The sequence below is a fragment of the Phacochoerus africanus genome, chromosome 2 (genome assembly GCF_016906955.1).
Source record: "Phacochoerus africanus isolate WHEZ1 chromosome 2, ROS_Pafr_v1, whole genome shotgun sequence".
Classification (NCBI taxonomy): Eukaryota; Metazoa; Chordata; class Mammalia; order Artiodactyla; family Suidae; genus Phacochoerus; species Phacochoerus africanus.
The window spans coordinates 155,314,214-155,336,660 of NC_062545.1; the positions used below are offsets into that span (position 1 = coordinate 155,314,214).

General features: G+C 40.3%; 1 protein-coding gene across 1 annotated transcript in view; it reads right to left on the reverse strand.

Moving 5' to 3' along the window:
• Positions 1 to 1,694: 1,694 nt before the first annotated feature.
• The window catches only part of DOK6 (docking protein 6), a 377,419-nt gene continuing 356,666 nt past the window's right edge, over positions 1,695 to 22,447 (reverse strand). The window contains exon 8 of the mRNA XM_047766980.1: positions 1,695 to 2,033. Within this exon, the coding sequence (XP_047622936.1) occupies positions 1,894 to 2,033 (140 nt within the window). The 3' untranslated portion in view covers positions 1,695 to 1,893. The remainder of the gene's footprint in view (positions 2,034 to 22,447) is intronic.

Below are 22,447 nucleotides of genomic sequence, written 5' to 3' on the forward strand. Positions count from 1 at the left end.
GGAATCAGTCATCTGCTCTTCTGCTGTGTCAGCAAAACTCATGGCACAGAGCCTTTGAGTATATTTCCTTTTATCCCGGAAAGCTTAGGATAATTATTTTTCACAGCCACATTAACTCTTATGATTAGCCTCTTGATGGGGTTTTCATGCTTATCTGAGAGGTATGGAGAGTCTAGGTAGTTGCTGTAAGTGCAGATTTATCAAGGAGGGACCAAATACCATTTTTATAGAGTAGTAACTCTCTAAAAGAAATTGCCAATCTGCATTCAAGCTATGGATATGGATGAAAAGAAAACTTATCACAGATCACCAAAATAGGCACCCTTTCAACAGATGAACTTTGAAAGTTTAAAAAAATTTGACATTGAAAAAAAAAATCAGGTTTTCATCTTACATAACCTGGGCATGCTGTTCTTTAAATCCACCTGGAGTATTTGTGAGCTGACCATCTTATGCATGTGGCATTAGGTAATTCAAGCAGAATGACTTTTATTCTTACTTGAGTGAACTCCAAAACTAAGGGCAAAAATATCTATGTTGACCCGAATTAGCCAAACTTCCTCAGTTCATATGGGAATCGCCACTTCCCTTTAAAGCTTGTAGGCTTGTCATCAGTCCCAGGGATGAAAAAGACAGTTTTGGGGGATCTATTTTCTCTTATAATCCAGCAAACTTGTTTCCAATAAAAGGAGAGTAAAGCCCAGCAAATTCTGGTTACACAGTCAATGACAACCTCCCAATGGCTCTCTGAGAACAACATCTGTGACACTTTAAGTGATAGCTACAATCCTGTCCCTGTGGTTCTCATGACTGCAGAATGGCTGAGTTCTTTTAAAGTGTAAATTTATCTCCTCCTTAAATAGACTGTCGTTTAGAACCCTTCTTTCCCTTGAGAGGAAGTGGAAGCTGATGAGGGGAGGGTCATACCCAATCTTCCCCGTGGAGCTTAGAGGGGCCCAAAGGGAGAAACACCATCAACAACAAGGGGTACCTAATAGAATGACAGAGCGGTGCAGGACAGGACAGCTAGACTGGTTCTTTTGCTTCCAAGGTGGTGCCCCTACTCACACTGTCACCTACACTTGTCCCAGGAGCAGATGTGACTACATACTTTGCCAATAAAAAGACTTTTTTTACAGCATTATTTTGAAAAGAGCTATTCAGCATAACAATCTTAATTTTAATGTACCAAATTACAGTTTTCAACAATTTAAGTGAGCATGTCCTGTATCTCTCAGCACACGTTGATAGATAACTCGTTAGATATGGCTGCATAGAGCAGCATCTGTATCTGTATTTGTCTACAGACAGACAGACACACACACACACACACACATAGACACACACAGAGTAGAGCTACAAGGCCCTGCTTAATAGTGTGTTCTAACTTCGTGTTCCCTTAATTGTCACTGGGCTTATTCATAGGTAGAGTTATGATCCCATTTGTAGAGCTTACTGGACTCATCCCAGTGGAAACCCTCCACACCGCACAGCTTGTGGTGGGTCCCTTTTACATCTAAAGACAGACCCCTCCTCAGGGGGGAGGACGGGGGTGATGCCCACCCCCAGGGATGGTCCAGCATGGGCCACTTCTCATGGTGCCCAGGCTTCTGCTACTGTCAAACCCAAAGAATTTTATTTAAATGATTGTTCAGACGATTGGGATTCTATTTTTTTGTAAAACACAGACCCCCCCCCCCAAGAACTCAATAAATAAAGGACTTAGCCACGGAATCAAGGAGGCGGGACTCCAGTTTGTAACCTTCCCCAGGGATGGGGCCAGACCCCAGCCCTTTGAATTGGGCTGCAGTTGGTCTTCCGGGAGGCAGAGGGCGCGATGGCTCGCGGGCAGGCCCGGCCGGCGTCTCTCTGGTCTCGGTGGCTCTCCGGGCGTCACTGGATGAGACTGGAGCTGTAGCTGAAGCCGTAGCTACTGGAGCGGGACAAGGCTTGTGGAGTCTCCTCGCTCGGCTCAGAGGTGTAGCTGGGAAACGTCTGTGCCCGTGACATCTTCGAGGTCCCGAAGCCGTGACCTGGAGGAGAACAAGGGAGAGAGCTGTGCCAAGAGGTCGATGCCCAGAAGCAGGTGAGTTGCCACCACCCAGAAACGCACGCCTCGTCCCCAGGTGAGTGAAAGATGCAGGCCTCGGGCTCACTCTTTTCCTTGAGTGGGTCTTGTCGGAAATTCTGGACGCCAGAGTGCTAGGGAGACTTTCTAGGGATCTCAAGTTTCTACTATCCTTCAACTTTTAGAACAAAAGCGGAGAAGCTTTTCCCCCCAAAAGCTCTTTTTGATGAGACCCTCTAAGCGCTTTCTTTTATACTCGCTTTCCAGCCTACAAAATCAAATTACACACTTCTTAAAACCTTTTTGAGCGAGCAGGCGATACTTTACCCTGACAATAACCATCAGTTATCAGGCCAAAGCTCTCACAATGTTAGCGTTCCAAGCCCTAGCTTATCCTGGCCGGTTTGTAAGTAGACCCACTGCACATTAACCCAAACCGTAAACTTCATGGTGACGAAAACAGTCTCCAAGTTAAATCTTAGAATATATTTAAAAAATTTTTGTCTATGCTTTTGTAGTTCAGATGAGAAATTTGTATAATGCAAAATCCCAAAGTGGTTACTGAAAAACTAGCAGAAAGCGAACAGTGTAGAGAGAAAGTATGTGTTCTAGGGCTTTCTAGGGCTTCACATGAACTTTCCAGGGGTCTCCTCATCCTCCTTATTTAGTAATTAACTTTTTTGCAAGTGAGTGTGATTATCTAATGGGTGTGCTGGGTGGGGAGAGAAGATAAAATAGACCTTCTGCCTTGTAATTCACTTGGAGGAAGAGCTGTACTGAGTTTGGTTTATATGTTTTGTGGTCCCTGGTGAGAAATCCAGGGAAGTTGGTCGATTAACCCAGAAACACCCAACATCTCTGGCTGCTCAGGTGGTGCTGCCCTCTGAGCAAGGTCAGGCAGTTAAAGCCAGTTTCATTGTCAGGTGTGTTTGGTGACTTGGCACAGATCCTTCAGGGTCTGAAGCTTGGGGTCCCGGGAGGAAATGCCAATGAACTGGGTCATAAAAAAGCTCATTAAGTGATAGAACCTCTTCATGCTAAAAAATTGTGAGAGCAAAACTCTTGCTTTCTTAATAAAAATGCTTTTGGATTCACTCTTGGCCTGCTTCTCTTAAGATACAATGAGATCAGAGAGAAGAGGGGCTGGCCTTTCGTACTCAGGCTCTTCTGTCCATCAGATCCTGAGTTCCTGCTGCCCAGCCACCTCCTGAACTTCCAGACCTTTCTGCTCCTGTCTGTCCTTCCTTCTACCAGGGTCCTGCAAGCCCATATCCTTCTTTGTCCTTCCAGCCTGAGGGTGGCAGGGTGGCCTGCTGTTGCCCATCCCTCACAATTCCTTATTGGTTCAGTAACTTGACCCATGGCTCATTCACTGGTCCCGTCATTCAGTTCTGATAAAATCTCAGCCAAATGTCTTCTTTTTCCTGTAGGACCCTGAGGGTGCAGTGAGGGAAGTGGAGCTGGGAGCAGGCAGGGGCGAGGCCAGGTGTGGGGACCTGGGAGTTAGAACTCCAGGCATGTGTGCTGCCCTGCTTCTAGTTCTAACTGACCTGGAGACTTACTTGGTGTCTGGGTTTCTCAGTTCCCATATCTGTATATTCTGGGTGACAGTAATATATAATGTGATTCTTTTGAATATCACATCAATGTTTAGTTCATACATGTTAAGTGCTGTCATGATAGCAAGAGATGGATGCCCTGAGGGTCTCCATCCAGTGGGGCCATCCATAGGGGCTGGTCAGTGAAGGCTTCCCTTAGGAGGTGGCCTTTTGACATGATGTTTATGTAATAAGTCTGTGATGCATTAATAATCTGATTTAGGAAAAATCACCTAAGATTTGCCTCCTTGTCTTACCATTGATTTGCTGGATGGTAACTCACGGTTCCTGTAAGTGCACAAACCACCTAATACTAAGACCATGTTCCTGGCCTTGACTTTATCTTATTCTTTTAAAATATTTTAGAAATATCTGAAAGAGAGTGATGCCGGAGCACACCTTTAGTTCACATTACTTGTGGTCTAAAAGCTAAGGTCTGATTGTGAATATCGAAGAGTCTTTGCTTATGCACACAGTTTTTGACCCTAGAACCTTGGGTGGAAAACATCCATCAATCATTGAGCTCACATTAGCCACACATCTCCTAAAACAGTTCAGGACTCCACAAGGAAGCAAAGTAAGGGACACCATGGCCCCTGACTTTCCAGAGTTTACAAGCTGCTCTGGGAATGATCACCAGACCAGGACAGATAACAATAAACTTTAAATGAAGGGTCTGTACAGCCAGTGCTGTACAGAGTCAGAACAGGACGCCAGTGGAGCTTAGAAGAGCTGGTTACAGAGCCAAACTCATCAGTTCAATGATAACCAGTGACCTCTGCTCCACTGAGTGGCAGATGCTGTCACTGCCATTATGGACTTCTGAAGCATGCAATCCTGAGTTCAAATCCAGCTCTGACCACCCCTTTTGGGGCCTCTTTTTCTTGCATGGACAGAACTTACTTTCCTAAGATATTTTGAGGACTGAACAACATGTAGGAAGACAACCAGGATGGTAGGTGCCCCATACATGTTAGTTTTCTGCCTTCTTTCTGTGCTCAATGTGGCCACATGCTTGTTCAGTGTCTACACTGCCTCCACCGTCACAGTGGACTGTCCTCACTGTGACAGGTTGTGAATATTTTTCTCCTGCAAGGTCATCTTGAAGATTTCATCTCCTCTACGAACAATTTCTAGTCTCTTTGGAAATTATAAATGATGGTTTTTCTTACCTCAACCATTTATTTACAGACAATTCACAAATGATGCTATTTAATATTTATCACAAAGTAACATACCTTAATCAGAGCTAAGCATATGAAGGCTTAATAAAGGCTGTGTGATTTTGGCAATAATGAGCATGAGAACAAAAGAGAGAAATAATTCATCATTTTCTCAACATTCATTTGAATTATGCCCTTAGGCACTATTGATGAAAACAAAATAAAACAAATCAACTTTGTGGCTTAAATTAAAAACTTGCTGGAATAGACCTGTTAACTACTAAGCAGGGACCATATTTAAATCCTTTCTAAACATTCCCTCCAGACCAGCCCCTAAAGCCAGATGAGGTGAACAGGTACCCTGGGGACCTGGAGGGTGATGCAGTCTAAAAGTAACACATTTGTTAAAAGCTATTAGCCTATTTTAAAAGTCCTTTTGGATTTGATTTTTATTCCATTGTATATTCATGTGTGTGTTAATAGAAAGTAATATATTCTACCCATATATCAGGTAACATTGACAGTCTAGAAAAGAAACACATCCTTTTACCTGGTGGTTTGAAGGAGACTCTGAAATGACACTTTATGCCATCCCCCCCGCCCCCTTCTCCCCATGGCATGTGTATAAGCCCCAGATGGAGAAACCTGGGCCCATTCCATAAGGGAGGACATATGTTGGATACAGAGGCGTTTAAAAAAAATTTGTTTTATTCTAACAAAATTATGTGACAAGAAAGACGACGTGACTCCAGCCTTAGAGGGAAAACTTCCCTGCTGCGTCATAAAAGCTGCAAACCAGCATAAACTAGAAGGAACACAAATGCAGTAGAAAATAACTACCAAATCAGAATGCAAGACCAGAGATTCACATCACACCTAGGAAAAAAAGTGAAGAATGATAGGATCTTATAAATACAGATTCCTTCCTGAGGAATTAGCAAGTATGTTGCTGCCTGGTACAGTTACCACTGCTCATTCCCCTTCTGCCAGCTTCTAGGTGCTGTATTTATTACTAATACCAATTTTATTCTTTACATAAAATATAAGGGAAATTGTTTTGGAAGGAAGTCAGAAGATTCCCAAAGCTTAAAACTTGTGGTTCTTAATTGGTAACAGGTGGTGTGCCCCAGTAAAGCTACTCAGTGATTTGAATTGTTAGTTTGTTAGAATCTGGGGGATAGGAAAGAGTGTTGTCCCTTTAAATAATAAAACCAAACAAACAAAGCAGGACCCCCACAACACACCTCCAAATAAAACAGTTGCCTCCTGAGGAAGAGAGCAGCCTGGAATAAAGACATCAATAGCAGGCCTAGGCAGACACAGAAGATGCTGATTTCCTTGGCAAGGGCTTCTAGCCACTAGAGGAAAAAGGGAAAGATCTGGCCTGGACACTGGGGAGGAAATGGAAGAACCAGGTGGGCTGCAAAGCAGAGGACCTACGGGCTTTCATTGCAGTGAGTCTGGGGCCAGATGATTTTTACGGGGTGTTTAATACCTGCATGTTTGCCTTGCAGCGAGGTAAACGTTGAAACCAGCCAGGAGCTAGAAGCCATCTGGGGTGGCCTAGTCTGTTAGTAATAGCCTTTATGTTTAGAAATGCTGAGCCAAAATCTCTTGTATAAGTTGCGTTTGAGTTTTATACTCAGTTTTTTCTAATTACAGTTCAGAGCAGACTATGTTTTGGTTTGTTGTCTGTGCTCTCCTAGGGAGTCCTTCAGAAACTCCTCTGGTAGTACCAGGGTCCCAGTAGCTCTATGACCCTTGAGTAGTTTTGCTGGAGAATTGAGGCTCGGGTTCAGCATATCTGAGCCAATGGGAAATGAAGATCATGGGTTTCAGTCCAGAAAAAAAGTGATACGGAAAAGAAATGCCATGATGGAATAACCACTGTTCACAGAACACCTACTTTTTGCAGACCCTGTGCTAAATACCTTAGAAATATTATTTTAATTTTTTTTAAATATTATTTTTTTTAAATCCTCATATCACTTCTGTAAGGTGAGATTTCACATCCTGATTTTTCCTGATATGTGGGGAAAAAAAACACAGTGGAAGGCTACAGGTGTGTAATGACTTGCCAAGCTGGTAAGTGTTTAGGTCTGAGTCCACAGTAAGCTAAAGCCAAAGCATTGCCCTCAGCATTTGACTACATTTCATCTTAGAATTCTCTCTCTCTTTTTTTTTTTTTTTGGTATTTCATTATCTCTTTAAAATTTTGTTTTGATTGTTATAGTTGATTTATAATGTTGTGCCAATTTCTGCCGTATAGCAAAGTGATCCAGTCATACAGATATACACATTCCCTTTCTTATCTTCCATGATAGTCTGTCCTGAGAGATTGGATATAGTTCCCTGTGCTGTACAGTAGGACTTCATGTTTATGCATTCTAAATTAACTTTTTAAAATTTATAAACATGGACTTCACTGCTTTTGTTATTTTTACTATTTTTTATTTATTGTCAATTATGGGATAATTGCAAATAACTGACCAAAAAATGTATATATTTAAATGGTACAACATGGTAATTTGATATACGTACACACTGTAGAATGATTACCAAGATAAGATAATTGATCACCTCACGTAGTTAGGTCTTTTGGGGGAGGGGCGGGAGGGTGGAGAATGCTTAGGATGTAGCAGCTTTCAATCAAATAATGCCCTCTGTTAACTGTTGTCATTATATGTACTTTAGATCCTTAGAAGGTATTCTTTTCACAGCTGAGAATTTCAACCCCTTGACCTGTATCACCCCATTTCCCACTCCTCCCAGCCTCTGACAACCACCATTCCAGTTTTGTTTTCTGTAATCACATACTTCCTTTAGAATAAAGCAGAACTTCAAAGAAGGAATGTCAGTTTTCGCAACACAATTCCTAAAGACTTGATGGAGGTGCCTCTAAAATGGTGAAGTATGTTGTCAAAGGTCAAATAGCAGTTCAGGCAAGTAAAGCTCTGTCTTAGCTGGGCCTCTCATCACAGGTACCACAGACTAGTGACTTCACAGAAATGTATTTTCTCATAGTCCTGGAGGCCAGAGTCTGAGATCAAGGTGCTCACAGGGTTGGTTTCTGTTGAGACTCTCTCCTTGGCTGGCAAGTGGCCTTGGTCCTCCCAGGTGCTTTTCTCTTTGTGCACTTTTCTGATCTTTTCTTAGAAGGACACTAATCCTGTTAGAACTGGGCCCCATCCATATGATGTTATTTGACTTTAATTACCTCCTTAAAGGCCCAGTTCCCAATACGGTCATGTTCGGGGTTAGGGTCCAATTGGGGGAATTTTGGGTGACACAGTTCAGTCCATAGCACACTATAATAAATTAGGAGACATTAACCTGAGGTAATGTAGGTGATGCCTTTTCGTTTTCTCTGGATTATTATTTTATTGACCTTTTCTCTGGGAAATACTTATACTTGCTAATAAAGTTATGTAATTTAGTTTAGGATTACATAAAATGATTAAATATGACCTGCAATTTTTCATCCTTCAAATTGTCAACAGTTTTTTTTTTTTTTTTTTTGTCTTTTTGCCATTTCTTGGGCCGCTCCTGCAGCATATGGAGGTTCCCAGGCTAGGGGTCGAATTGGAGCTGTAGCCACTGGCCTGCGCCAGAGCCACAGCAACTCGGGATCTGAGCCGCATCTGCAACCTACACCACAGCTCACGGCCACACTGGATTGTTAACCCACTGAACAAGGCCAGGGATCAAACCCGCAACCTCATGGTTCTTAGTCGGATTCGTGAACCATTGTGCCATGACAGGAACTCTAAACAACAGCTTTAATGGTTGTTTTATGCCACTGAGTTTCTGATATAAACTGCCAATTTGCATTGCACTAATTTACATTCCCACCTAGAGGGTATAAAAAGTGCTTTTTATCCTAACATTAGATAGAGCTGGATCATTATTAGATTAAAAAAAAATTGCCAAGTTGAAGGATGAAAAATTGTATCTTGTTTAATTTCCTTTGGCCACATATTTAAATTTTGCAGTCAAGTGTTTGTGGTTTCTGGTTTTGTGTCTTGAAATAAGTCTTTCTTCATCACAAGATTATTAAAATATTTTCTTGTTCTTTTTTTATTTTCATAATAAATTTCTCCTGCTGTCATCAGCTTTTTAATTCATTGGGAATCTCTCTTGGTTCATGACTTCAGGGAAGGATCCCTGTAATGGTTAATAGTGCTGTCTCTGAAGGAAGACCACTTGGGTTTGAGTTTCTACTCGATCCCTTTACTGATGTGTCCATCAGGTTTCCCAGGTGTATTATGACAATCATAATAGTTTCCACTAACAGGATCATGTATTAACTGAGTTAATTCATAATAGCATAATCCAGTAGTATGTTACATTAGTGTTTGTATAATACAATGTTAACACTAAGAGTAGGGGTACTATACTGTGGTGTACACACTCAGCACACACACAGAGTTCATTAGTTCATTTAATCTTAACAACCTGCTACTGAGGTAGAAACAAAGTGACTGGCATTGATCCTTTCTTATGAGGTTCATGATATGTCTCATTGTGACTAATTTTTCAAAGACTTTAAGAGATTTTTTTAAAATCAGGGAATCAAGGTATCTCATTTCTGGGAAATATTTCTGGATTATTATAATTTTTTGTTAATTATTTCCCTTCCACCATTTTCTCTGCTCTCTTCCTCCCACCTCTGTTCTCTTTTTAAACCGTCTATTATTTATGTGTTTTAGTGCTATTGTGATCTTATAATTTTCCAGTCTTCTCTGTTTTCACTCTCTTTTTTGCTGCTTTATTTGGTGGGAGATTTGAGGTTTGCTTAACTACTAAAGTATAAAAAATATTCTACTGCTCTATTTTAATTTGCAAAAAGCTTCCTCTCCCCCTTTCCCCTTCCTTCTCTTGTTCTCCTTTCATTAATATAAATTCATACATTTATTGTTACTAACAATGGCCCCTTCACTCCCCAAACTATGGACATTTTTGCGTATTTCATAAATGGACATCTAAATATTCTTTATTCATATCTTTAGTAATTTTAATGGGAAAATGCACATTATTTAATTCTATGTGGTGCTAAGCCTTCAGGTAGAAAGAGACTGATGGGTTAGCACTTACATTCTAACACTGAAAAATATCAAATATAATATAGTTTATAATACTTCAGTTTACTTTAAAGGTGGTTTAATTTGGTTCATACAGAATTATATTTTTAATACCTATTTCATAAATTCTCCAGAATAAAAATAGCCTATCTTTTGTTCTGGCTGATGTAGCATTTATTCCTGTTGCTTGCATTTAATTTCTCTTGTATTCTAATTACCTACTGGGATATTTTCTGTAGCTGTGATCTCTTCATGAAACTTAGCTGAACTCTTCTCTGTTAGCAGAATGCATTTGAATAGTTGTGGAATTTATAAGCAATCTGTGGCAGCTAATAAAATGGTAAATATTAAGATGGGATAAGCTAACTTGAAACTTAATATGAGTAGAGAACACATGAAATAAAAATTCATTAATGTCGCTCAATAAGAGTAATGGGAAATATAAAAATTGAGATTTTAGTTTTTTTGAGCTGTACATTTTTCATTGCTATTTCCAAAGGTCCGGGTATAAAATTTTGAATGTGAGTTAATAAAAATAAATCATATATTGACACATCTTTGTTTTCACTTATGAACATATTATTTACAGGTAGTTTTAGAAGTTGAGGAACTATTTAGGATCATGAAACAGAGGATGCCCAGTTCAGGTTGAGGTCTCCAAACCTGTAATCTGAGGTATTTTAACACATTTACTGAGAAGGCACATTAATCCCCTGCAGATCAGTAATAAGCACAGGTATCAGCTGACTAGCTTTAAGATGATATCTTAAGGAGGAAATGGAAAATTAAATGCAAAGAAACATTTTCCCAAGAGAATGGGACTTTCCCGTGTAATATATAGTTAGAGACTTCGTTACAACAGAAATATTATAGAAAAAAAATATTGAATGTCCCATAAGTTTACACAAGAAGGAGTTTGCAAAAAGCTTAGACTAAATATGAGGAACATTAACAAAATTACTGAAAATTTACTGTCAGGTTTTCATAATGTCGCACAGTGTTCTTCTACAGGAGATACAAAGTTAAGCTTGACTAATTGAGGTCTTAGCTTAGTTTGAGGACCTCTGAAATAAATTTGAGGGTATGTGACCAGAAATCTGCTTAGCACACAACAAATATGATTTTTCATCTCATTCCCTGTAGAAGGCTGCCTAGAACTTTTCCTTCTAATGGTTATTAAGTTGATTTTTCAGAGATCTGGGAAACATTCAAATAATCACAAACAAAATTATGTCTTCTTAGATTTGTAAGTATTTCGTTTGTCAGTATGAGACCACAATGCCCAAATGGTCATGGCTTTCAAACTCTAGCTCATGAGTGTAAATTAGGCCCTCATGATGCTAATAATGAATGTCAGATTCCAAGTGGTTAGTGGTAGCAGATGAGATTGGGATGGGGGACGGGCCACATTCTGGAGAGTTTGTTATGTCCTATGAAGCCTATTGGATATTTTTGCTAATAGATGACAGAAATCTTTTGAATGATGTAAACAAGGTGAATAAATCAGATTTGTGGTTCAAAATTTCATTCACTCAAGAGACCATAGAGTAGCTGTTAATCATCCCTTTTCCCACCATTACACATCTGATAGATATAATTTAGCCCTGGATAGAACAGTTTCTCACAGAAAGTATTGCAAAAATAAAAAGACTCTGCTTTTATGTGCATTTCCTAGGGTTAACAAAATTCTTCCCTATTTTGTCCAACTGATCGGTATTCCTCCAAGTCCAGTAGGAGAGTTGAAAACTGCTGGTACTGATCTAGATGAGAATGAGGCCAGAATGGTCAGGTGTGGTGAGGAGCTGAGAAAGACCTACAAGTGTTTCTTAGTATAATTTAATAGTCTATGTCCTCAATTGTACAATCAATAAACTGCAGTAAATTCAGAACCTGGAAATCTAAAGCTTAGACAGTTTTGGTTAGTAGCACTTCCTGGAAAGTTGATATTGCAGTGTCCCTAATAGTACTGAAAATATCCAGATAAATAGAGAAGAGATCTGAGATTCATGAAAATGGAGCCAAGAAGTATAGGACAAAGGAGCGATTCTGTTGACATTTCTTGTTTTATTAGAAACTGTTACCAAAAAAATCCAAATTACTTTCCTAGACAGGTTGAGAAATCCTTACTAGGCATTTTATCATCATTGTACCCAGCAGATAGGAAAGAAAGTCATCTTAACCTCTTGTTAGTTTTAAATTTTTAATTAGTTTTTATTTTACTCTATGAGAGATTGAAATCTATTTTCATCTATTAATTTTTTAACATCAAGTACCAATGTCCAGAGGCTAAAAGAAAGTTTGTAGAATTATTGCATTTTACAGTGTCACATTACCTATAGTGATTTCACTGAAAACAGGCCAGGACAGGGAAGGGGTTGAGAGCACAGACTCTAAGGCCTGTCCCAGCTTCACAAGATGACCTTTGGTTGGACATGATTATACAAGTAGCCCATTGCCTGGCTCATGATGTTACTGGTCATTAATACTTACTGAGCACCAACAGTGTACCAGGAAGTGTCAGATATTTCACTTACATTGGTTTATTTGATCCACTTGGTAGGCCTACAGGATCAGCCTTCTTATTCTCTCTCTCTTGGGTACACAGACACAGGTGTTGGAATCCAAGCTGTTGGCTTGAAACTCTTCACTGATCCCCAAAGGTTAAATCTATCCCACAGTTTGCCTAACAGTCAAAGAAGAGGGCATGCTTTTACAAACAAAAACGTATTTTAGGGGCAAGGGAGCAAGAAGGCCTCATAGCTTTTAATCCCCTTGTTTATATTGATTTTCAAAAGAATATAATAATATCTGAATTACTTGTATTTCATGTTACTTGACTATGAGAATATGGACATTGACTTTTTTCTCAGGAGTCTATATTTCTTTATATGATTTACTTGGATTTTTATAATTGTGAAAGTCAGAAATATTAGTTTTTATCATTTGTTTTTTATATTTAACAATCAGTTAATAGAGCAGGATGCTAAATTTTAGAAAGTGATGATCAATAAGCCATCTGGATTGTTCTTGGATTAAATCCATGGCAACGAGTTGGCCAGTGTTACTAAACTCACTTAATTTCACTACTGCTAACGCAAATCATTTTTGTTTACATAATCGCATTGACTTAATGTTGGTAAATCAGATAAAAAATAAAATTTTCTAATTAAGTCAAAGAAAAGTTTTATGTTTGCTTAAGTCTTTATGCCTCTGCATAAATCTCTATTCTCTCAAATTTAAAAAATTTCTGGTACTAGGAAACTTGGTCAGCTCTTTAATGAAACATATTAGTTTACATTCTTTCCTACACTATATATAAAAATAAATTTCAAGATCCTTGAAAAGCAAGGGAAAGAATAAGCATTTAAAAATCACTAGAAAGGAATTTAGGATAATAGTTTGAATTGGGAGATTTTTCTAAGTACAAAAGCAGTTAAAGTTAAAGGGTCATTTGTCATTTTTCGACACCAAGTCTAAAAGAATCAAATTCTGAGTTTAACTCCCTTAAAACTGGACAACATTCAGTCCTGTGGAGCCTCAATTTTAATGTGACTCTTCCAGGAAAGCATTTATTAGCTACTATTTCCAAGTTAACATTTCAGCCTGGATTGGTTCACTGAGGGGTCATGACAGTGGTATTGAGTGGGCTTGAAGTGGTCAGAAAACTTTTTGTTAAAAATTTTAAAGGAAATTATATTTTTACTAAACCAAGTCTGCCCAATGTGGGTACATTTTCTATTTGCTTTGGTTGGCTATATATATATGTGTGTGTGTGTGTGTATTTCTGGTTGGTCGTACTTTCATCTAACAATTGCAGCTTTTGACTGTGAGACATATGTGTTGTGACTTAAAACATTTTTTTTTTTTTGGTAGACAACTTATTCCAAACATAAGTGATAATTGAAAGAATCTCTCAGTGAAGAAGAAAGTAGCAACTAAGACAAAGAACAGGCATCTTGAAGGAGCTAGAAATATGGAATTACAGAGAAGAGACCCTTGGGCGCTGATAAAAGAGAAAGGGAGAACATTTCTGCTTGACTGAATTTGGTACCAGGACTTGAAATTCGGCTATAGAAATAGGCATTCCTGTTTCCTTCAACTGGGAGATTAGAAACGTAATTCTTAGAAAATTAAAAAGATAAGTTTAGCTGTGTAAAAATATATCTCTCGGAGTTCCCCTTGTGGCTCAGCAGAAACAAATCCGACTAGTATCTATGAGGATGTGGGTTCCATCTCTGGCCTCTCTTGGTGGGTTAAGTATTCCGCATGGCTGTGGTGTAGGCCAGCCGCTACAGCTCTGATTCCATCCTTACCTATACTGGGAACTTCCATATGGCCACAGGTGCGGCCCCAAAGGACCAAAAACAAAACAAACAAACAAAAAAACCCAAAGTATTTCTCTTAGTTTTAAAATAAGTGCCTGGTAGACATTTAAATGGTTTCAGCAGGTTTAGGAACAGACTAGGATGGCAAAATACTATACCTCTCAGAAATTTTGAAGAGAGATTGCTTGGGGAAGGTGGGAAAGTTATAAAGAATATAATTCCGGTGTGATAGACTTGAGTTTGAGTCCTGACTCTGTAACTTAAGCCTGAGGTTCTTTATTTGCAAAATTAGAACAGTACTAGTAGATGATTGAGATGTATAAACAAAGCAATACATGGAGTAAATCCCAATATATTGCCTTCATTTTGTTTCCCTTCTATTTGAAATGTGTTTCTGGATATTGTTTAATTTACAGAATAACTAGGCTCTGATAACTTGAAGAGAGGTTTTTTTTTTGTTTGTTTTTTGTTTTTTTTTCCCAAAAATGGAGGAGGGAAAGGTGAGTTGCTTTGGGGTTCGTTTAGGAAAGCCCAGCAACTGGAAATCCTATAGCTGCAATATTCTGTATTGCCTGGAGATCAAGAATGAGAGGCTTTTGAAATGAAGAAAACATTTGAGCCTCTTCACCTTGGCATTTATCAATTTGTGTGTATGTTTGTGTGTGCTTTTCAGGGCCGCACTCTTGGCACAGGGCGGTTCCCAGGGTAGAGGTCGAATGGGAGCTGCAGCTGCCTGCCCATTCCACAGCCACAGCAATGCTGGATCTGAGCCAAGTCGGTGACCCACATCACAACTCACAGCAATGTCCTATCCCCAATCCACCGAGTGAGGCCAGGGATCGAACCTGTGTCCTCATGGATATACTAGTCAGATTCATTTCCACTAAGCCATGATGGGAAATACGGCATTCATCAATTAAATAGGAGTGCATGACCAAGAAACAAAAACTTGTACATTTCAACACTAAACTCATCATTTTTCCCTGCCCAGGCCCCTGTAAGTCCTGCCGGTTCCACCTCCTTAAAACCTCTTGAGTCTACTTATTTTCTTCATGCTCACACCTCTACCTTAAATTTCTCATTAGGTTTATGGCTACGGTCACCCAACTGGTCTTCCTGACAGCTCTGTCCACCATCCTCTAATCTGTTCTTTGCCAGCGTGATTTGAATACCTGGTGATGGCTCCTCTCCACACCTGTTCAGGATAAATGCAACCACCCCAGCATGGTACTTAATTAAGTACTTAAGGTTCTCAATGGTAGTGACAAGGGTATGATTTCAGGTTTCTTTACTTAACCCCCATGTACAAAATCCATCAATTCCATTCCTCTTAAAAATCCTTGTAAAGACATTATTTTGCATATAGACACGTTTTGAAGACAAATCCTCCAGGGCTTCCAGATTATTGCCCTTAAACGTGTGTGTGTGTGTGTTTATGTTTATGAAATACACTGTAACTGCTCCTGAGGACTCAGCAGTTTGAAATGTGCTCACTTCTCCAGCTTCAACGTTTTCCAGCCTCCACTTCCATGTCTGCTTTCACGGCCCCATGGCACGGGCTGCTTCCTCTGCTCACAATATCCACCCTCACGCTCTTTTGGACTCCACTCTTCCCAGGTGAATTCCTGTTTATGCTTTAAGAATTCATCCAGGAAGGCTTATGCCTCCCCTGCATCTCCCCAGGCTAAGTGAGGGGCCCCTCCTGCCTGCCTCTAGCTCTTCTTAACCCTTTACCTGTTTGTCTCCTCTGTGCGCACGTACTGAATGTGAGAAAAGGAAGCTTGGTTACCTTCATGTCTTTGGAGCCCTGTAAAATGCCAGGCTCACAGCAGGCACTCAATAAATATTAATAAAAATTTATGAAAAACTCATGCAGCAGTTCACTGTTCTGTTGTGCAGACAGAAGCTAGAAGGACAGGTATCTCAGATATTGCCTCACACATCTTTGATGGTCAGTCATGATTTTGTTGAATCAAAATAATTTAATTACGTGACCTGCTCCTGGCTAATGCGGAAATGACAGTTCTTTTTAAAATCAGAATTTTAATAAGACTAAATATGATTGTCAAGTGTATACTATAGGTATAAATAGGAGAATAAGGAAATGATTATTTTTAGCTTCATTATAGTACACTGACCCCAACAAATGTACCAATTGAAAAGGTTTAAAAAAATATAAACAAATGTAAGTTTAGTGAAAAAATGAGGAAAGTGTAAGCTGTTGGCAGATAATTCTCCATGAGCCTCTTGCATCTCTCCGTGGGTTGTGAGCAGAGTCACTGATGGCCTTTGTTCTGGAAGATGAAGGTAGTGTCTTCCTCTGGAGAAAAGGGACAATGTGTTTATGTCCAGTGAGTTAAGATGATGTCTCCCTCTGGGACAAAGTTCAGGCTGGATAATCGCCACTGTAAAATATTGGGTTCCCTGTAACCCCACAACCTACTTCATATATGGATGTCCACTGACCCTCTTTGCATCTCCCTGTAAGAAATGGAACTCAGGATGCCGACATAAACCCATTCTCTGGCTAATGCTGTTACTGTGAGTAATAAAAGGCCCTTAATCTCTGATCCAGGAGTCTCTTGTCCTCTGTCTGCACCCATGAAACTATGGCAGGATGACTAGCCTCTGGGCTGAAATCTTCACAGTTCCTGACCGTGTTAATTAACGGTGGCTTTTAATGATTCTCATAAGGGTAGTTGCCTTCAAGTACTTGTTGGATTTTACATTGATTCATTTAGTCAATTTCAGTGAAATTTGTCCTTGTCTGAAATATACCTCATCTTTTAGATAAATTCATGACAGTGACCAATAGGACAGTCTCATAGAGCTGACTAACTCCATGACATGTGAGAAAGAATGAACATGGAGGTTCCAGAATTCTTACTGGGAATAGAAAATTAGGTAAGTGGTTTTCTTGCCACTCAGATTCACAGGACTGGAATAATTATTAATCAAAATTAATTTCCAGTAAAGGTAGTCCAGTCACCTGAGAAGAATTATCCAAATTATATTTTATAAGGCATATAGATTTTTGTTGCTGAGTTGCTTAATGGGGAGGATCTTTTTTTCCAATGATTTTTTTAAACCAATAGCATGCTGTCAACATAAAAATAAATGGGGAAAAAAATCAGAGCACTCATTTGATTTTCACAGGGAAGAAAGACACATTTATTTTAGGAAAAACATGAAGAGAGAAAATGAATGATTCCTGTGGCTTTAGAATGAAGCTTTTATCCTGTTAGAGCCTTTATTAAAACAGTGAAGCGTGTTTTAATTCTGAATATGGAAAATTATGCTCTAAGATTTGCTGCCCTTTAAAATTGCTCTAAGAGACACTTGCTATACCACAAAAGGGTACTTTAAAGATAGAAAATAAAGAGATTACAGGGTAAATCGCTTCCAAGTTGTGCTGGTTAACATTCAGGGGGTGATTCGCTGGTGAATATCTCTCTTATCAGAGTTCTTTTGTTAAGACAGTTTTTTTTGTCTCCTGTGACAGTCAGTTAAACTGCACTGAGGAACTGCAGTCTTAGTGTATTTTAGAACATCCTGTCACTGCTGTGAGGGTGTGTGATGAAAAGCAACAAAACGTAGCCCAAACAGGAAGTATGGTACAAAGGTTTTGAGAATCAAGTTGACAATCAGACGTGTTCTGTCCTATTGATAACTTTCAATTACTGACTTATAATTTTAGAGCATTTTAACCACTATATGTAATTTTCTCAGGTTGGTTGACATGCGATTCTGTTGAAAACATGTGATCTGATAATAGACGAATGATTGTTATTCTGGTATTTACAAACATAAATGAGTTGCCTTTTTAGTTTAATAGTAGGTTGTGGCAATATTTACATATAGCATCTGTATGCTTAAATTTACCAGTTAGCACAATTTTAAATCTCTGAATGGAAAGAGATCTGATAGAAAAATAGTAAATTTAAGGTTGAATATCCCTCCTACCTTCATTGTTTGTGCTAATCTCTGCACCCTGTGGAGCTGATCCGCTCACAGAGGCAGCCCAGTCCCTGCTTGGCATGCACTTAGGTGTGTGCTGTGGGGAAAAAGTCATCAGTGACTTGCATGTATTCTGCCTTTTGTTTTCTACTGAGAAACACTACTTTAGAAAGGTTAGGTATATATATAGTATGTATATGTATGTATATATATATACATATATATATATCAACTAAAAAAATGCACACTTAAAGTTGAGAGTTATGTTTTATCTGAGGACTTAAGCTGGGGATGCAGCCTTCCAGGTAGCTCTAAGGGAGTGCTCTGGAGAGGTGATGCTGTGGGTTGGAGGAGCCAATATATATAGGTGTTCTTGCAACAAAGACTAGGTGGTGAGAACATCAGAAGATTACTAATTAAAACCAGGTATCTCAAGGAGTTGGTACTTTTCTGTGAATGGGAAGATGTAAAAGTTGGGGCTCATTGAAACCATTCCTTTGATGTGCACCTCAGCTGTCTGAGGCCACTGTCCTGTGCTTCTCATCCTGAGTCTCCTCAGGGTGTACAGTGGCAGGGTGGATGCAGCAATTGACATCCTGGTGGGCATCCTCTTTCTAAACTGAGTTCCCTCAGGCAGCTGTAATGTGTTGGCTTGATGGCCACAATATCTTTTGTTTACTGATGTGGCAGGCAGCAAGTTTTTCATTGATAGATGTGTGTGTGTATGTATGCTGTATTTTAAAAAATACGTGTTTTCCTTTCCATTGTAAAAACTACAACGCATACTAGTTTTTGTCTATTCAGGTGCTTGAGACCTGGGTGTTAGTGTGAGGATTAGTGTGGGATGCTAGCTGGTAGTTAAGATCATTGCCTGAAATCCCTTTCAGCCTCTGGATGGGATGTGCCAGAATGAAAATGGATCTCGGAACAGCTGCAGTGAGTCCTGGGGAGGAGACAGTCACCAGGGTCTCAGGCCAGGGTCACAGAATGGTAAGGAGCTGCTTGCTTCTTTGAGGAAGAGCAGCAGCAGCACTAAAGATGCTCTGGAAATCCCCATGGAAGAGAGAGGGGTTTTTTTTGGCCACACCTCCAGCAAGGGGAGGTTCCTGACCAGAGCCACAGCAGTGACAATGCTGGATCTTTAACTGCTAGGCCACACAAGGAACTCCTCAATGAGACAGTTTTGCCTAGACTTTTTTCTCCTCTCTACTGAGAGAAACACTAGCTGCAGCAGATGGCAGTTCTCCTAAGACTAAGAGAACCACAGGTTAGATTGAGTGACACTGGTTAAAATTATACAAAACACATGGATTCAATAAAAGCAGCAGAGTTCAATCCTGGTGAGATGGTGCTGCCCAATGTCCTGGATACTTTTCAGAATATTTTTTGCTTCTAGAATAACAGGCAGACATTCTCTGGCTATTGACTAGTACCAACAATGGTAAAACCAAAACTCCCTCACGTGTGTATAAAACTTTGCTTGTTAGTATATTTTAAATGTGTTGTTCCATGAAGCCCTCCTAGTAGAGAACTACAGCCAGATTTCACTGGTGCCCCCTGGAGGCCTGGGTGACTCCTGGGGGTTACACTGGTGCCTGCAGCTCTCTGCAGGATGGAGGGGACACTTGCAGCCAGAGGGGGCTTTCCTGTGTATGAACCTGGCTGGGCCACAGCCCCAGTTATCCAGTCAAACACTAACCTAGTTGTGGCTCTGCCTTATTTGTAGGTGTGATTAAAGCCTGCATGTAGGGAGATTGTTCAAGATGATCTGCATGGACCTGATTTCATGGGTGGAGGAGCAGTGGTGCTGAGCACGGCAGCTTCCTGTCATGTCCTGATTCCCCACTGGCTCTTTCTGGCAGCTCACTGTGGCTTTGGGTCTTGCCCAGGGAACCCCTCCCCCCCCCCCCCCCCCGGCCCCAGTCACCTAGGCCAGGTCTTTGCAGTATGTGGCTCTCTGACTGCCCCTGTGTCCCGGCCTGAGCCCTGGCGCACAGGGGCATCCACCTTCCCCAAGCCTGTGTACCTGCATCCTGCCTGAGAGGCCCTGGGAAAGGGACTCAGTTGGCAGTAACCCCACATATTACAGTAGTTCTAGGAAAGCCAAAGCTGCAAACACGGCCAGTTCACATGCTGGAAATTCTCCATGTTGTGATGGGATCTTAGGACTCTGGAGGTTTCAGATGAAGTCCTCACATTGTTCTTGGGTCCTCAGCTTGAAAGGGGGTTCTCAGTCCAAATTTGTGTGGGAGGGCTGTATATGGTGTGTGTTTGATTTTGGATCCCAAGGACTTTTTCTGGGTTCTCAGTTTTCTAAAAAGCTTCAAACCTCGGAATTCTGATTTGGGCAGGCCCTCTTAGCTGAGATAGGCCTTTGCTTCACTTTGGATGTAGAATGCATAATTGAGATAAGGGTTCCTAGAAAGCTCTCAACAAAATCTGACCATGCTGACCTCCTGACCTTGGATTTCCAGCCTTCAGAAGTGTGGGAAAATAAATTTCTCTGGTTGAAGCCATTCAGTCTATGGTGTTTGATTATGGCAGCTTTGGTAAATTCTGGAGTGATCGATTTTAGGCCAAAGGCCCTTAAAGGACCATTTTTATTATTGTCATATTTCTTAATGAAAAATGAAGCTTTTTAACTTGAAGATGAACGCGTCTGAAGTCAGCAGTAGTGATGACCAGCAACAAGTAGTCTAAGAGATAAACTTTCATTGAGCGGCTCTGGGAGTCCTGTAAGGCATTTCATTAAAGAACGAGGAAGAAACAGATGAATTGGGCTCATGGAAAGAACTAAAACTGGCTATGCAAGAATAGTTAGAATGTAACACCTTTAAAAGTTTAATTTGTACATCCTTTGGTGTTTGTTGAAGCTGTGAGTCTGCTGACTCCTTCCTGGGCAGAGAGGAATGTGTGAGAATTCTACAACCTCTGTAAAAACTGAATGGATGCCTCAGCAGTGCTCTAGCCCTTCCCTTCCAGGTCCTAGTGGTCTAGCATTCAAACAGCTTCTGCACCAGCAGCTCCAAAGCTACCTCCTCCACTGCCAACACATTCTCAGACCAAGGACAGGATTTGCAAGTAGACTGATCTAGATTTATATACTCCTTGCCTTTCACTGGAAGTAACTTAAAGGCCCTGGGTTTTACATTTGTCAAAGGTGGGTGGGTGAGTAGTAACATCTATGTCCTGGTTTAGGCTAAGTAGAAAGTATTTTAAACAAGGTAACAAGGGTAAAGTTCTTTGCATGGCTTGTACTCCTGTAAATGTTCCAGACTTATTAACTGTCTGTGTTTATGGCCTTGGAGAAAGGTACCCCAGAGCAAGGTACTCCAGACTTCCTGGTCACAAAACATAATCCACTCACTGCAAATCTGCTTTAAGGCTATGTAGTTAATTCACTAATTTGCTCATGGGGAATGGGTCTAATTATAATGATATGTGTGGTCACAACTTTCACTGGGCACTGTTCCTGTTTTTTTTAGAAGAGAAACACATTGCCCTGATGTGGAAAGTAACATAATGTCTTTTCTATCAAAGGAAATCTTGGTTACTCCATTTTGCTCCAGTTTCTGCTGAAAAGCCTTCCTTGACCCCTCTCCTCTTTCCCTCTTCTCCCAGTAACAATTTGTTTCAAATTAGCCAACGGAGAAGAATGTGCGTCCTGACCTGACCAATGGGAAGGTACATCACCTGCGTTAGGGATAAATAGGGAGGGTCTTTTCTTCTTTGCACATGCTTTTTTTGAGTACCTGCGCCCTTCTGCAGAAGTAAAGAGCCTTGTTGAGGTCCCCCATGTTCATGTGTCTAATTTTTTGACACTGACCATCCAAGCCATGTCCCCAACACTGAGATGGAAACTGGGCAGTTCAGTCAGCAGAGGGATGTATAGGAGTCGCTGCCATCACTTGTGTCCAGCACATAGGGTTTGGGAAGGGGCCTGGCGATGCCAGAGGCCTCGTGCTTCTGGAATTTGATTCTTCAGCAACACAAATTAGGAGCAGTGGGATTGCTGAGGGTCTCCTAATGGGTTCAGGAGCTTGTTTTATGTTTTAAAAAATATCACTAAATGGAGGATACATATTAAGATGTTTGATTTTGTTTCTAAAACTGATATTAATATCCATATATTTGGCTCTTTTCCTTTTTTAAATCATAGTGTTTTATTTTTGGATACCATCGTCATAGACACTAGTATTTTTCATAAACCCTGAGGGAGGGACATACAATGTAGAATAGAAAATAGTTCTTTAAG